Source organism: Seriola lalandi, unplaced genomic scaffold, assembly GCF_002814215.2.
Source record: "Seriola lalandi dorsalis isolate HSWRI2012SDOR001 ecotype SW California unplaced genomic scaffold, Sedor1 jcf7180002054438, whole genome shotgun sequence".
NCBI classification, from domain to species: Eukaryota; Metazoa; Chordata; class Actinopteri; order Carangiformes; family Carangidae; genus Seriola; species Seriola lalandi.
The window spans coordinates 57,186-74,851 of record NW_019524991.1 but is presented as its reverse complement, the minus strand read 5'-3'; the positions used below and the strand labels follow the sequence as shown (position 1 = coordinate 74,851).

At 41.2% G+C, this 17,666-nt stretch overlaps 1 protein-coding gene across 1 annotated transcript; it reads right to left on the bottom strand.

Moving 5' to 3' along the window:
• Positions 1 to 1,428: 1,428 nt before the first annotated feature.
• nr2e1 (nuclear receptor subfamily 2, group E, member 1) lies at positions 1,429 to 8,261 on the bottom strand. The gene is made up of 9 exons (XM_023410797.2): positions 8,201 to 8,261; positions 5,104 to 5,249; positions 4,244 to 4,331; positions 3,633 to 3,868; positions 2,907 to 3,053; positions 2,507 to 2,603; positions 2,225 to 2,374; positions 1,963 to 2,068; positions 1,429 to 1,721 (listed from the first exon to the last, which is right to left on the bottom strand). The coding sequence occupies exons 1-9, from the start codon at positions 8,259 to 8,261 to the stop codon at positions 1,559 to 1,561; spliced, it is 1,194 nt and encodes a 397-aa protein (XP_023266565.1). The 3' UTR covers positions 1,429 to 1,558.
• Positions 8,262 to 17,666: the final 9,405 nt, after the last annotated feature.

Sequence of the window (17,666 nt, the reverse complement as noted above, 5' to 3'; positions counted from 1 at the left end):
AATAATTCATAACTAATGCATGACGTATGATGATTTAATGCCTATGAAAGCTTTTATTTGGCAGGTCTTTGGCCTTGTTGTTTAAAGCTGGAACATATGTGTCTGTTATAATTTTTTTTTTTTTTAACTCATATGCCACCATATGTAAACATGATAAAAACAATGACAGCTGGGTCATGCGGCAGCATGCTGATGCTTACATCTGACTACCAGTTTGATAAAAAAAAAAACTGCTTCATATTTTCTATGAGAACAGGTGCTGCTCTGCTTTCAGAGAACACATGGAGCTGACTTTTTTTAATGTAACTGGATAACAGCTCATTTATAAATTTATGCGTCAACTAACGGTAAATGAATGGTCATTACTTGATTATCCATTAAGCATTAAACTCTTCTTAATTCACAACACATCATGCATCAAATTACAAGTTATACATAAGTTATTAATTACTTAAGCATGTGTTTTATACCCTTATTATAAAGTGTCACTGGGAAATCTTTTGAAATTGTACTTATCAATGACAACAAAATTACATCTGAGAAGAGTAACACTATAATTTGCAATAATGTGAATTACAAACATGCTTTGTAACTGCAGCTGGTAGTTTTATATCTAGGTTATATGAAAACAGTTGAATCCAGTGTATTTTATTCTCTTGGTTACAACTCTAAATAGTTATAACTGTAAGTATTTACAGTAGAATAAAAACATCACAGGTCACAAAAAAAAAAAACATTCCCAAGTGCTGAATTTTCTTTTATCCATTGTTAGTGTCTAACTTCACAAAGTCGACCTAAACATTTTAATGCTGCGCCTCAAACAGGACACACCAACACAAACAGGACAGTAACCACTTAAATACAAACACCGTCTTCAGATGAATGTAGTTTTACAGTCAGGAGGCAATGCAAGCATATTCCTTCAAAGCCTTTCGCCCCCAGAGCCCCCAACCCCCCCTCCTCCCCTAATTTCACATAGAGTTGCCGCCTCCTCATCGTTGCCTCCGTGCGTTTGGTTTCAGCACCGGATCGAAGGACAGCGACTCGCATCCCCTATTACGCATGCGCCATCCTTTTTTGGTTTCCTCCATTGGGATTGAACACAGCAATAAAAGATTTAATTGGTCTTCAAGCTCATTGGTCTCACAGACACTCGAAAAACTTCTTAATATATAAAATTTCTTTGTCAGACACACTTGGCAGGAGCTCTCCAGAGTCTTTAGGCGGTATTTAAACACGGTGGGCTCTTTGCCCACGCCACAGGTTGCACTTTTCAGTATCATACAGGCAATTCTATACTGGAAATTACAGGCTAGTCCTTAACTAGAGATACTGTTAACAGGCTACTTGGTGAATTCCGGCTGTGTTGCAGTCTTTGTTTCATCGGAGCCTAGGCCTAAACGGGCTATTTTATAATAGCCCAAAAGATTTTTTTGCTCAGCAAAAATTCAACCCATGCTTACACCTGCTATGATTTGACATCCTGCCGACTGCTGGGTGGGTCTGTGGGCCTACAGCTCAAGTCTTTTCCATGCGCGCTGGACAGATGGCGAGAACTTCATATATCGCTGGACTTGTACATGTCGGAGAGGAGCCTGGTGATGGGCACGTTTCCGATGGTCTTCTTGAAGAACACCTCCTCTATGGTCGACGGGCTGACGGAGCGGAGCGCCGGCAGGAGCAGGAGCAGCTTACCGAAGCGACAGGGCTGAGTCGGGTACCTGAAACACATCACCGAGGGTCAGAAACAGCCTGTACTGTGCGTGGACTGTCTGACGCAGCCGCTCCAATTAACGCACACCTGTGACAAAACTGCTGCCAATTAAAAAAAAAAAAAAACGCACTTCGACTGTTGCACCTGTGCAAAATTACAGTGGCTTATTGCCTCATTAACTTCATAATGAATGTGGCTGAAGGAGACGGTGCAAAACGTGCTCAAAGTAACGCTGGGTCGAATCTCACCTGGTGTGTATGTAGCTGTTGAGAGTGAGCTGTGCTTCGTCCTGTAGTGCGGCGATGGCGCTGGCGTTGCGGAAACTCCTTAACTCAGTGCTGCCATGTGTAGGAACTGTAAGACAGGGGCGAGGGGTTAAAAGGTGCTGCTGTAATACATAAATAATAGCACACTGTTGATGAGTTGAGTAGAAATGATGCTTTCCATTGGGAGCCTTTGTCAAGTTTAATGACAGCGCTGTAAAATACCCAGAGAGATGGCAGTACTCACCAGCTTTGAATGTCACAATACATTTTAAACAGGCGAACTCTGTGGCATCGAGGCGCATCTGTCTGAATCGGGTGACCACCTCTTGAAGTGCTTGAATCTCAGACAAGATCTTATTCATCCGCTGGGACTCTGTGTTTTCAGTGTTCATTCCTACAAGTAAAACATGGAGTAAACATGGAGAAATTGTCAATATGCGGGTTAACACACAATAACACATTCACACCTGTAGGGCTCACGAGGCCTGGAGTGACCTGTAGCCATTCGCAGAGGTACAGTGCCTACCAGAAACGGCTAGAAGAGTAGTGGAGTCCACAGGTATGGCCCACTGCGCGATGCCCAGAACAAACAATTCCCTCCAAGCGTCCTCCAGCAGAATCAGCTGTAAAAGAAGAAGCGTTTCAGTGTTAAACTCTCACTATAAAGCTTAAAGAAGCAATGAGCCCCTTTGAATCGCATGAAGTGCCAGTACAACAGTAACTCGTGCGTAAAACGTGATGGTGAAAGTCCCAGCTTACAACATCATCTGACATCAAATCTAAACGGAAATTTATACGTCGATTCCTGACAATTTTGTTTTCTTGAGTGCTGATCGCGGCCAAATAAAGGCCCTGCAGGACAGACCGTGAGCTCCTTATTTAAAACTGTTAAACCCCCTCCCTCAGCCCATCACTCTAAAGTGTACCTGATCAGATAAAGGGAGCGTGGAGAATGCGGGGACACTTTTGGCCCACTTGATGCTCATGAACAGGAGGCGCGCCGCCGACTCACACACAGACTCAGTCGCCACCTCGTACAGATACATGGGGGTACCGCTGACTTCATGGGGATACTGGAGGAAGAGAAAGATTATAATTGTCATCACATCATCACCATCATCATCATTATCACCATCATCATCATACAACAGCTTGTGTTATAATTGTGTTATAATAAATCTCAATTCAGAGAGCTGCGCACAACAAAGGTCAAATTCCAAGCCCCGGCACCTGGTTTTATAATTATTAGTGTTGCTTGTGGTGGATTTACAGTGAGAAATCTAATTGGCGGATTTGTGGCTCTTACAGGCTGCTAAATCTGGACAAGAATTCCAACTTCTAACCCTTGCGAAAAAAAATTGTAATCCTATAATAACATTTGGGAAGGGTATAATACAAATATCCATGGAATACCATAAACTACTAAGAACGTGTATATTCTGATAATTCTAGATTTTAAAAATGACATTAAATGTTATAAATAGCGAGTAAACCCATAATATACAGACTGATCAGTGATTTCTGTTGACTTAGAGGTGGACAACTACTTATACGTCAAGTAGAACTTACAGCTATTAAATCCAGGGAGATAAGAAAAGAAAAATCATAAAAAATAATTGTATAATAATAAGACACCCCGAAGTATGAGCTACCTTCGGTGTGGGCTGCGCCAGACCGACGATGGCCTGTCTCTCTGGCGTGGTGGCTACCGTGCTCATCTCCAGGTTGTGAGGCTCCAGTTGCGTGACCGTGGTGAAGAAGGGAGGGCCGGGCAGAGAGGATCCCGGGAAATGGGTCGACGATCCGTTCACCTCTTTGTGGCCCCGGAAATATAGGGCGACCTGTTTGCGGATGGTGGACGTCCGGGGCCCCCTCTCGTGCTGAACGGCTGTGAAACGAACCGGCAGAGGAACACAGAGTGAGGGGGGAAAGATCTCTGCAGGGAGTAATGGCTTGTTTACCTAATTTCTTTATGGCATTTTTCGAAAAGGATTGTCATTATCCTAACTGCTCCTAAAAAAAATAATCAAATGTTGTTTGTGTAGAGGAAAAAATAATTGGCTTTAATGAGCTGTAATCTATCAGCACAGTACCACAGCACCAGTATAAATAATATCCCCTTTAAAACAAGTAAAGACCCGGTAATTATCAACTTCCTTTGAGCCTTGATTAAAAGCCTTAATACACTTTGCCCACCCCCCGTCCGAACGCCACTGCATGGTGTGTCTATGGCCAAAGTGATAATTCAATTATGTCCATTTACCGTCTTTATTCATGTTCACTTCCAGACACTTCTTCAATCGGCACGCTCGGCACTGGTTCCTGTGAGTTTTGTCTACGGGGCAACCACCCTTTACAAGAGAAAGAGAGAGCGGGAGAAAAGAGAGGGGGTTACAGCTGAATTTCTCTCTGCTTGAACGACAGAATCCTATGTGCTATTATCTTCCCGGGAGGCCAATCTCCAGGTGAGAGATCGTGCTATTATCTTGTAGTTATCGACCTACTCCCCCCGCGGCTCCAGCGCGGCCAAATCCCGGAGGATAAGTACTCCATCCCGCCCTCTGCTGCCTAAATCCTCGCCTTCGAGTCATCACATTAGATTGGATTACACCTGATACATCACAGCAGCGAGGTGTTTAGCCCCAGCACTTAATGACCCAGGCATGACACAATTAGGCTCATCAAGAGAGACTTAACACAGCGCGCAGAAGAGTAAAGCAAACACAAATCTGCGCGTAAAGTTCCAGTTCCCGTGCGTAAAACCTAATAGTCAGTGATGGTGTTTGGATGAATAAAACCAGTGCATAAAAATCTCCCTGGAGATAAATGCATTGCTGGTTGCCTAGATATCATTTGGTCAGTGTAAGAAATCACATAGAGGCATATCAGTATGACTGGGTACTGAATGCTTGCTCGGTTTAATTTTTAATGCTCCTCTCTTGAGTTCCCTGTGATTGCTTTTACGTCCAACCTGATCCATTCTCCACAGAAAATGATCAAATATAGACCCCCTTATGGCCATTACAACTCTGCTACAACCAATTTAGGCCAATGTAAAAAAAAAAGAAAGGAAGATAAATAACTGAATATATAAGACTTGTATAAATTGTAGGGAGGCCTCACCTGAGAGCCAGATTTACAGACGTAGGTCCTGTTTCTGCGGATGCTCCTCTTGAAGAATCCCGAGCAGCCGTCACAGGCGTAAACACCGTAGTGCTTCCCTGAGCTGCGGTCGCCGCACACTTTGCATGGGATGTCCAGAATCCGACCTGGAAAAAGCCCAAATTTCAATTAAATGCCACGTTCATTCAATTATTAAGCAATGGAATCAAATATAAAGGAATAAATTATCATGGCAAACTGTGATGAATACTGAAAATGTGGATACATTCCAGGAAAAGTTTTCAAAGTTGACACAAAACTTGAGAAAATCTTGCTCATTCATAGTTTTGCAGTTTAGTTCTGCCGTTCATTTGAAGCGAGTTTCGCAGCTGGTGGAATATATATATATATATATATATGTACACAGTATACAGTTGGCCTATATTCAAAAAATGAACTTGTTTTTACACCCCGGGGAGCTATGGACCAACCGTCCTACAAATGACTTGTTTATGTCCGACAACCCCACAAAACACACACACACACACACTGGACAGCGCCCCGCGCCTCGTCCGACCATGGGAATTTACAGCGCACATTTCAAGAATAAAGTCCGGTGGGAAGCGTCATATCTGAGCTCTCTAAGACAATAGCCTCAGGGCGCACAATGGAGACATTAGGGGAAAGTGTTAACTTAATGATTTTCCCCTATTGAACCTCGTCTGACTGCCTGGATCTCGACAAGCTGCCAACTCCCCTTCATAATGGGACTCGACAGCTGCTTTATCCCGCAGGTCTATAGGCCCCAGGATTAGGGAGTGACACTGCACCATGAGAATAATGCGCACCAACTCGTTTCACCAACTCAAATGAAGTGTATGTAAATCGACCCCGGTGTAGATGAAAAAAATGTGATTTTTTTTTTGGGTGAAGATTTTGTATTCAAATCTATGAAAAAGAAGTATATTTGTATGCATATGAGGGAGTCTTTTTTTTATTCTGGAGGGAAAAGCCGTCTATGTAATTACACTGACGTTTTGCCACCTGCTCATTGATTCATCAGTGACCCGTCAAAAAGGGTAGCATGGGAATAACCACTCAGCAGCAAAAACAATGACTTCAGGAGAGAGTTACAGAGCTTCAATTGGCAGATTATTAAGAATCAGAAGGCCATGTTGGCTATTTAAGTGTAGGCCACAGCCGTGTAATTGCTCTAAGATAGGGAGAGACAACTTTGTATGTAGCATTTATGTCGGTTTAGAGTTTCTTTATAAGCGAGAGTAGGCCTGCTGAGAGTCAACTTCCATTTACAAGAATTTACCATTTTAAACCTGCTTCATAATAAGAAATATCCTCATTAGTAGTCATCTATAGGCCAGGTTAATACTCTATATATTTTTTTTAGATGTAATAGAAATCATGACTGTACAGTTTGGAGTCACTTATTGAGTAGATTATATAAAACAAACCAAAGTTGTGCACTTCAGGCTCATTTGCGCACTTCCAAAATAAAAGTTCCACGCGTAATTAAATCATAGGAGAACGAAACAACGCAGAAGTTCAGCGAGAGAAGCTCAGACAAATATAAAACAGTGTTTGCAAGAGAGTCCGTTAGATAAAAATGACGCACGATTATTGTTGTGTAGGAGGGGTGGCGGTGGGGTGGTGGAAATGTATTTAACTTCCCGCTGCGGGGGTCCAATTCGTCTCCATTGTGTGCAGTAATTGCTTGAAGATATATGGCATATTCTATTAACGTAATCACCATCAAGGCGAGAAGCTGCTAAAAGAACTGGAAATTAAGTTTCACTGAGAGAAGGACATGTTTCTACTGACCACCCATAATGTGGGCAGCTATGAACTTGAATGACAGTATAACTGTGATGTTGTGCTGTGAGTTGTTTTACTGTAATTTAATCATGTTGGTTATCTACAGAAATCTGAATACATCTGCATACTCGAGGGCAAAACAACGGCTAAGAGAGGTAGAGCACCTTGACGTGAATCTCACATGTTTGGATGTGGTTACTGAAAGAAACACACAGGCTAATGCAAAAGAAAATTTCCTGTCTTTTGAAACAAAACAAAAAGGCTACTTTGGGCCTATATTATAAGTCTAATTTCACTTGAATTCATTATGAGGCCTAGCAGAGGGCTAATTGCAAAAGTTAAGAATAAAAGAAACCCATTGCAAATTTAACCTAACCTATAAAGTACAAGAGATTCTTCAATATCACAAGGAGATCTTCAAAAATGCAATTTAAAAACACTGAATAAACCCGCCATGATGATTAAATAAATTAGATATTTTACAGTAGTGTAGAAACGCGCGCATGCAGACACAATCACGCCTTTAAACAGTAAGATAAGTGAGTTGACTAACAGCTCCGTAACAGAAGAAGAATCTCTTGTAGATATCTTCAAACCAAATTCAAAGTGAATATCCTTCGGTTTATTGCTTAATTATTCTTTTAAAGATATTATTGAAAATGAAATTACGGGCAACAAGTGGCATCAAATGGAGCTGTTGATGAGGAATATTCAGAGCGTTATTTCCTGCCTCTAAAATGTGTGATCTGCTTTACGAAAAAATATATTTCTTAAAAAAAATAAATAAAAGTTCTTCTAATCAGCTTGAATCCGCTTTAATTATAGACACAAGTTTACGCAGCCACCTGTGTGTGTGTGTGTGTGTGTGTGTGTGTGTGTGTGTGTGTGTGTGTCTGTGTGTGTCTGTGTGTGTGTGTGTCTGTGTCTGTGTCTATGTCTATGTCTATGCGTGTGTGTGTGTGTGTGTGTCTATGCGTGTGTGTGCGCTCGGAGAAAGAAACGGACGACAGCTATTCCCCATGGATCACAACTCACATTTTTTTGGAAGGCCATGAGGAACGAAATGACTTCATTAATGTACAGGAGCCTTGATGACATGAGAGATGTCAAGTAGTGTGGTGCAGTCCATGTACAGCGGCTTTATGTTGTTAAGTTTTAATTAATTAATTTATTTATTTTTAACACTCAATGTCAGAGAAAGGCCTTTTCCACAGCTCTTATTCTAACACACCGGAGGCTACTCAGTATTCTCCAGGAGCGTCAGGGGGAAGAGAAAAGCGACACTTACTTGATTTGACGTTCAGAATATCCAAACAGCCACTTGTTGAGCCGGCGGGTTTGCTCATCATGGATGCTCGACTTTCTAATAAAGTTCAGAATGAAAAATGTCCTCTTCCTCCTTCTTATTCTTTTTGATTAAAAAAAAAAACCCCAACAACAAACAATCAAATTGGTGAAACCGCAGCACTTTCCTTGAATTCTTCACCAGCAGCGACGAGATCAGCAAGTCAAGGTCCCGAGTTGCTCAACTTGATACAGAGTAGATCTCCGATCGACGACACCCTAAAAAAATCTTAAGACACTCGATGATACATTGTATCGGACAGTCTTTGGCTCCGTCGTGCAGAAAGAAGCGGACTGCAGCCCCAGGGCAGAGACCGGTTAGCGGCGATAGCAGCCCTCCAGCTCGGGGTGCAGCAGCCGGTGCATAAAGTTAAGAGTTAGAGAAACGCTGCCTGGAGCGCATCCGACGGTGCCAAAGCGGTGATGAAAAAGGGGGAGAAAAAAAAATCAATTTCGGATATTCTGACAGATGAAAGCTTGTTAAAATCAGGACACGATGTGACTTTGTGGTGCAGTCCCCCAAATAAGCCTTGGTATTATTTATGAGAAGTGTCAGGGGGAGGCTGGAGGGTGGAGATCTCCACTTCCTTCATCCACTTGGCTTTCTACTCCAAACTCCAGCCTGACGTCACTGGCGTGTGTGTGTGTGTGTGTGTGTGTGTGTGTGTGTGTGTGTGTGTGTGTGTGTGTGTGTGTGTGTGTGTGTGACCGATCGTGTGAATGTGTTTGCAAGTGATGTGAAGTGCCTTGCTCATGGATCCTGAGGCAGGGCAAACAAAAAAACACGTGTTGCATAAGCTCCTACAAGCTTTCTGCGATATTTAAATGTGCTTTAGCTGCAGGTTTATTTATCTGAGTTTGGCTCAGATGTGAAGCAGTGTCGTGCTCGTCATTTCCTACATGTACACCAGCACAGAAACAATTGTCTGTTAACATGCAGTCCTTGAGATTGAAGGATAGGGGGGGGTACAGGAGTGCAAGTTTTCTAAATGTACACGCTAATAATGAATTGGTTATATTATCACAGATTAATAAATACTATACTAAATACTGATTGCATCAAAATAATGAAACTTATTATAATATTGGAGTAATGTGGCTTTATTAACTCTTTTTTGTAAGAGGCAAAAAAAATAAGTTTCTCTTTCTTTCATTTGAAAGTGGTTTTGAGCTTCATTGATCACTGTGTTTTTCAACCTGTTGCAGGCGGTTCAAGCTGTTGTTTTTGGCTTGTTTGGCGGTGTCAGTTAAAAAGGATTTGCCATCGATCGATTATTGGGGTCAATCTGAATTTAGAGCTCGTTAGTTTGACAGTAATATATATACAGTAAAAGACAAGGTTTTAACCAGTTTAGTAGATAAAAACAGTGTATACAATACAAAACAGAAAAATGTGAAAATTGAAAGTGTTGACTTTCCCCCATTGTACTGTCCTTATATGACTTTTTCCTTTTCCTTTTAAACATTATCGTTTATAATGAACTGTATTCAACAAATAAAACAAACAAATAAACAAAATAAAACGTCAGAACATTTAAGCTCTACTACTTTTAGTAGTTCTAATAACAATGATAATAAAAATAAGCGTAACTTTTAACTCAGCTCTTATTTTAGTGCAGTTTCGTTTTTTTTATTTCATTTTTTTTTTACTATTTTGTACAAAACACATTCACACACCTGCACTACAATAGTCTCATTTCAAATATGTAAAATATTTTGATGTTAATTTTAAAATATTCAAATTATTTTTAGCACAGTTGTTCTACTATAGCCTACTATACTATACTCATATAGTCTCTACTGCTTTTTTCCCCACTTCTGACTTCTTTTCTGTTTCTACTGTAGAACTACACTGCTGTTTTTCTTCATTTTCTTTTCACACTTTTAAAACTGTGCCTCTTTAACACTATAACCTAAAATATAATAAATAATACCCTAGGAGCCCCTGCCTCACTGCTTTGGAATAAATTAATTGATTCATGGTGGTATTTGGGTTTACCCTCCACCCTGTTGTTGCACACCTCCCAGCGGCCCCTGCAGTCAGTCCGGGGTGCAGACCATGCCGGGGCTGTCCGGAGGGTCGCGGGTCGGGCTGCCGGGCCCGCTCACTGACACTCTGACCTTGACAGCTTGCTGTGCTTTCACCGGGTAACTCCAGAAATCCATATTCTGTTTTTAATTGTGTCCATTCCCACGGTACACTGACGGCCATATGGACGCACAAAGTGTCGATTTAAGCGGACAGGGGCAAGGCGGAGAGGCGTAGTTAATTGCAATTAGCCATTGTTGTGTCTTTCAACCTGCCCTTTAGCTGAACAGCTACGGCTGGAGACTAACAAGCCTGAGGAGGAACCACTATGATATTCCCCTGATTTCCCCGCAGAGACCCGCAGAGAGCCTTTGGTCCTCAACAGGACGCTTATAGCCACATATTTTGTTATTGTTTTTGTTATTTTTAATCTCCTATAAATAGCGGCTACAGTGCACCTTCATTACGAGGACTATTTTCCAGACTTTTTTTTTAAGCATTAGGTCATAACAACCACTTGTTTTATTGGTGATTCATTTACAAAATGATACAGTAGACTTCCCAAACACGTCTCTAAACTGGAAACACTGGAATTCACGTTTCCATTCTCAAAGATCAATAACATTTTGCAGTTGTTTCTGAGTGCGCGAGCGTGTGTGTGCGTGAGAGTATATGTGTGTGAGTGTATGTGTGCATGTGTGTGGGTGGCTGCAGGGGTGGGTGAATGGTGAATGTGTGACATAATCTCCTTAACTCGTCCTAATCCTCGTCATTCACTGATAGCCTTTACACAAATATAACCAACATCATGGTTGCCGGGGTTGCCTTCTTTCACTTTTTTTGTATTAGTGACTCTGTTCTCCTTCAACAGTCAATGAAATGACGCTAACAAAGGGGGCAGTGGATTGTGTATCTGTTTCTCTTCTTTTTTTTTTTTTTTGGTGGTGGGGGTGTCTCTGCTCGGGCAAATATTTTAATGATGTTTAAATGATGATAATTGAATAGTATTCATTCAATGCAGCACTTAAAGATTTTTGAAAACTCACACTTTCGGCCATTTACAGTAGAAACTACACTTCAGATTGTTGTTGGTGTATCACCGCCTGCATAGTTTAACCATCTATTTATGCACTGCTATCACTTGTGCATGGCCCCTAACCGACCAGGCGTAAACCAATTGGCTTTAGGGAGAAGTCACTAAGCTCTAGAAAGCAAATAATGGGGAGAATTCAAGCTGACTGAAGGCCCACGCAGCCATACAGCCTTTAAAATGACCGGGAAGATCATAGTCAGTCATCTTGTGGCCCACAGACACTGCTGGTGCTCAGCTCAGCACATGACTGTCTCAGCTGCAGGTGTTTTGATGAAAGTGGAAGTTGTCAGTGAAATGTGATGTGTGCCGGGCTGAAGGTAAACCTCAAAGCTTTAACAAAAATGTCAACAAACCTTTCCGAGATAATATTAATATGTAATGGGATTAAATATGGTTAAAGTTTTCAAATAAGATATTTCAGCACCACGGACAGTTCTACAACAGGAGTCACTAAACGGTTGCGGGTTACCTGTCCACGTGCTTATTCAGATTTTAAATGGGTCTAAAGTCTCCATTTATAAGTGACCACAGATCGACAGTTTAAATTTGATTGTGATTTATTTGTCCATCTTAATCTTTCTATCTGATTTAATCTGTTTCCAGTGAGCTGTGTCAAACTGTGACTGACTTTCCTGATCCAGTAATTGCTCTGATCCTGACACTCACACAGCCAATCAGGATGCAGCATTGTGATTGTTCTCTTTGAGGCCTACCAAGCCTTTAACCTTATACAGAAACATTGGTAGAACTTTCTAATAAGTCAACTCTCATAAATGGTTTGCTAGTCTTTAATGGCTTTATTAATATAATAATGAATAAATACTTTTAATCGCTTTAGTTACAAGCCATTCATAAAAACATCTTCTGGGTTGTTAAGAAAATACTCTGGTGTCTAGTGTTTATCCACCAGCAGGATCCCTGACTGTTTACCTTCTAGAAAACTTGAAGAAAATATATTTATTAACAATTTATTACCATGTATAACAGAAGATTTGATGGCTTATTAGAAGTCTATTTATTAATAGATTCCAAACATCTCTGAATGCATTATTACCTAAGAGAAAAGGTCAGAGAGGGAGTTTTCACAAACTAGCAACCCACAAGTTGTTCTTGTTATTGCTTTATAAGTGATCTACAAAACATTTGTAAATGATTTATTAACAATTATTAATGGCTTTAATTACAGCATCTTAAGCCTTTATGAAAGTGGACAGAAACATTAATCAGAGCAGACTTTGGAAAATTTTGGGGCAAGTTAAAGTTGATGACAACTTTAACTTGCCCCAAATGATGACAAAGCTATTTTAAGATAACCCAAGACATGTAAATTAGTGAGTTTGGCTCATAAATAAATACACCGGTGTAAGGACTGCTGCTGGATGATATACCCAGAGGGATGTTTATGGATTTGATCAGCTGTACGGTATCTATGTAAGTCAACAAGTGGGTGTTTTTTCATACTGGCAGCTCCACTGGTTTCTGGAAGCCTCGGACTGGACGTGTTGGTGCCATACAGGACTGGATTAATCTGGAAACACAGATCTAATGTCAGTTTGTTAGTATCAGTAACAGTTAACTGACCGAGCTGGATTTCTAAAAGTCCAAATCCCTCAGGACCACCACACAAATGACTTTACTCCTGGTCTCATACAGTCTCCTCCACTGGTGTGTAATCCACATCTAGACACACCTCTGCATGCGTGCACACACGCAAACTCACGCACACTTACACACACATACACACGCTAAGGCCTCACCAAGTTAGAGTCCCTCACAAAAAAAAAAGAAAAGAAAAAAAGAAAAACATACCCAGGACCAAAACCCAGAAACCCACAAGTCGGTGCGGTGCAGTTGGACGCTCTGACAAATCTATTTGGGGCAAATTGTCAGTGAGAAACTTCCGCTCGAACTGCCGTGGACAAAACTGGCTGTTGGGGAGAGCAAATCCCGCTGCATGAGGGTGGGGGACAATGGGGGGCGAATGTGTTGATGTGCGGCCGGTGGCTGGGGAGGGACAATGGACGGATTAGTCAGTCCCCTGGCTGACTGATTTGAGATGGCTCCTCTCAGCCTCTCACCGTGGGGAGTCCCATTGTCCCGCTTCTGATTCCCACTTCTCACAAACTCCAAACAAAAGTCAATCTCTTTCTCAAGGGGGGGAAAATATCGACCCGTGTTTCAGCTGGGGAAAGTGACTCAAAAACTTATTTGCAAGAGATGGCTGACTCTCTAACTCCCCTTCCACTCTTTATGCCCCCCCCCCCCCCCCCCCCCCTTCTCTCTGCCTTCATCCTCTTCATTTGCAGTCTTTATTACCCGGTGGTGGTGGTGGTGGTGGATAGTGGGATGTTGAATGATCCTGGGTTTTCAGACTCGAGTGGTGCTGGGGCACCTGTTGGAGGCTTAGAGGCGGCTTTGCGGCCGGGGTCATTAATATTAAAATATACAGAGATGCCATCACGGGCTGGTCTGAAATTGGTCTGATGTCGCCCCTGGGTTCCCTCTCTGGATGGACCTCTGCTTTCAGTCACTCGTGAAGAGCCTTCTTTTCTTTTTCTTTTTTTTTCCTGTCTTCTCTTTTTCTTTTTTCCCTCCCTGAAAAGACTCGTTAACAAATTATGACAGCTGAGTAGAGGGGCTTAGTCTGTTCACACTGCAAAGACAAACATGTGAGAGCCAAGGAGCGCGCGATGTGATCAATGTATCTACAGTCCATTTAAAATTCTGCCTGTGGTGTGTCAAAGTGCCAGGATTCACCAGAGCTGGAAAAAAAAAAAAAACCCTGGTTACAGTCATGCAGAGGTGACACGGTGACTAGATTTGTTAGTGAAATATATGTAAATACATGTAGAGAGAAGCTCCCTCTGTGACTTATTGTGGAAAGACTTGCCATTAAATATGAAGTTGACAAAATTATTTACTCTCAGGAGTCAGATCGGATCTCTTGGAACAAGTGAAATCAAATCAAAAGAACAATCATGCAAATAAATCTTTTCCACCTCACTCCTCTCATTTAGTCATTCACCAGTGATGCTGATGATATTTTACAACTTCATTAACAAGAGGTTAGGCTGTAATGGGAAGAGTCATCCAGTCTGAGCTGAGTTCAGTTCATATTATACAGTTAAAGAAGATAACACACACTGATGAAACAAATTTAGCGGCTCTAATTACATTTTGCAGTTCTTATTCAAACTTTTGAATACTTTTCTATATTTGCATTCATATCATAATACATGATGTAAGAGTTATACATATTCAATTTTCATAGTTTCCATTACAGCTGATAAAATAAGAAGAAGGACACTCATTTGATTTGTTTTTTGCTTAGAATAGTAATGTTTAACTCAATCTCATATCTTCCCAAAGCTTTGGCACTTACAGCTTCAAAAAAGGCAAATCATCAAACTTCTTCTGTTTATTAAACCACACTAATGTAGGTTTTGAGATCCTACACCTTATGTTTATTACACTTGATCTATTGTTTAAAGGGCAGCTGTCTCTAGTTAACTGTTCCCTGGTCTCAGGCTTCTTCTTCATGATGAGAAATTAAACTTGTTACACTCAGTGGATCCTTTACTAGGTACATCTGTGCAATCTAATGCAACATCTCTCTTTCATTTCAGTTTTTGGTGACATTGTGTGTTTATTATTGAGGTCATAGTTAAAGATGGTGTTGTATTGGACTGCACTATATTATACTGTATAGGTTTATACATGGTATAAAGTATAACACAGTCCAGGGCAACACCATGTGCATCTCACAGCTAAAACATACAATAATAATTCCGTCAACACCCTTATGACAAAAACTGAACATTACTGGCATCATCATCATCGCAGACATTCGTGTGACAATAAAATTAATGTTTATTAATTAAAATGACATGATTTGAAGATCTCCTCCCAGCATATAAAAATACTTTGCTTGGAATATAATTTGTGTCTGATATACCAAGAAAAAAAAAAAATCCACCCCTAAAATTACATCTGTATCTACTTGTCTCCTTCACTGAGAGATCCATTCTGTCATTATGCAAATGTTTGTCATTTCAAAAGTTGAGCTGTCCACTGGAGGTTTCAAGTTTCCACATCACACTTGTATAACTTGCATCCTGGACCATGACTTATTTCCAAACTAGCTGCAATGTCAAAACGTCCTGCTCACACATGTTCATCCAAACAAACGTATAAACAACTTTCTAGCGTCAAACTCTGCATATACTATCATTCACAAAAAAAAAAAAGAGAGAAAAAGTAAGTTCCATGTTATGTGGCGTTCGTGCACGCACACGCATTGTCTAAGTGACTGTGTTTAAGAAGCAGCCAGCAGTGTGAACAGTGGTCGCGGCCGTCAGACAGATTAACCACAGAATGGCTGTCATCAGCTCCCTCCACATGCAGCGGCCGTTCACCTGGAGTCACTCTGACAGTCATTCTGCTGTTTATCCAGCTCTGTTCAGCAGTCAGTCTGCTTCTGCCCCGCTCCTCCTGATGTTATCCTGCTGGCTCCAAAGGTCAGGTTCAACGGTCACGGTCTGGGGGTCACAGTTTCCACTTGTCATGAACCCTCAGGGACCCTGGTGCATGGGAGCTGTCGTCGGGACCTTCACACTCACCTCGCGGGTCTTAATACACACACAGACACTTGGGGGACTGGTGATGCATTGATAGAATCAGGGCATGATGTGACCTTGTCTGTATTCAGCCTGGGGTATAATGTGTAGCATGAAGCCCTTTGGAGAGGAGAACCAGGTCAGGGTATAAGTGTGTGTCAGGTGACATAATGAGAATATTGATGAGCATGTATCCTTTGTGAGCGAGTGTACCGCTTTGGGTTTGTGTTCTGTTTTTTGTATATAGTACAGCCAGACTGATATTACCTCAGGTTCGGTATTTCTGTACTGAAATCGTCTTGTTGCTTACTGGACGACACATATACTGATACCAACATATCTGCAACAGATATTGGCCAGAGTGAAGAATCAGGGAAGATTAGCCCTCTGAAGTTCTCAGGTAATGTGTGAGAAAGTGCCACTTGGACCCGGCGGCAGGTTACACAGTTAAGCTTCTGTCCACAAGAAAAAATAATGGATTATCCCAAAAAGTCAAGGCACACTGCTTTATTCAGAAGTATGAAACTTAAAAAGCCTTTATTATAGTAGTAGATTAAAATCAAGATCAACTTGTATGAACAGTATTAAAGGACAGGCTTCAATGAATGAACACTATATTAAAGATAATGGAAATGTAAACACATCCTATAAAGTTATGGATGTTTTTAAGGTAATATATGACAAGTAAAGACCCCACCCCTTTCCTTTTTTCTCCATTTTTTAAATTATATTTATTTTAAAGCCCCTACACAGTGAAAAACACATATCACATATCAACGTCCTCTGCTTCTTATGATAAATAAACCAGATAAACCGCCCATTGGATTATCTGATAGAAACATTGTCACTAAGATGAAGACAGGGTATCTTTTCCTCTGCTCATGAAAACCTGACATTTTGAGAATACATGATATTTTATATGTTTACTTATATCTTTGACACAGTGTTCATTCTTGTGTGGTTCCAGGTGTACTGAGGGAGACAGATGTTCCCACACTTATTCTCTTGTCTGTGATCGAGGTCTTTGTTTATAGCATACACTTGTTTGTGTCCTGGCTGAAGTGTGCTGAATTAAGTAAGGGATAAGCGCTTTCCTTTGTCGTTTTCCAGTATTCATTGATTTGATTATGCCACTAAGACCGTGCTTGTAACTGCACCTACACAGTTCAAATACAATGAATGATTTAGTGTATAGCGTTCATAATAAAATAAGTGACAAATGACAAATTATCGATTACGAGAAATGGACATGGCAGGAACAGACTGTGTTATCTCGTAATGTGAAAGCCTTTCACACGTAGCTGTGTTTCTGCAGGACTTCTTTTTTTTTTTTTTTTTTAACCTTTGAAAGATAAAGATGAGGAGTGATGAAAGCAGCTGGGAGACATTGGGTCTTTTAGAAACACCCAAACAATGATGAGGGCAAAGAGGCACTTATTTTTTTTCTCATATTCACCACATTTTCTCAATCGTCCACCCCACCACCCAGCAGCTCAGTGCTTTCCCATCCTCAAATTCCCTCAAAGTTTCAGATGCTCACAATTCCACAATGCCCAGATGCTGTCCTTTGGCCCTTTACCCCCCCCCCCACCTCCCTCAACCCAGAGCTATCATTCATAACCTTTCTGTGGAGCTGGGAGTGAAAGAGGTGGGATAAGGGAGAAAAGGGGGA

Excerpts from the sequence above, each read along its gene's own strand:
- nr2e1 (XM_023410797.2), bottom strand. The coding sequence starts at position 8,261 with ATGATGAGCAAACCCGCCGGCTCAACAAGTGGCTGTTTGGATATTCTG. Across the intron at positions 2,604-2,906 it reads CGCTCCCTTTATCTGATCAG|CTGATTCTGCTGGAGGACGC; the intron begins GTACACTTTAGA and ends CTTCTTTTACAG. Across the intron at positions 2,069-2,224 it reads TATTGTGACATTCAAAGCTG|TTCCTACACATGGCAGCACT; the intron begins GTGAGTACTGCC and ends CCTGTCTTACAG.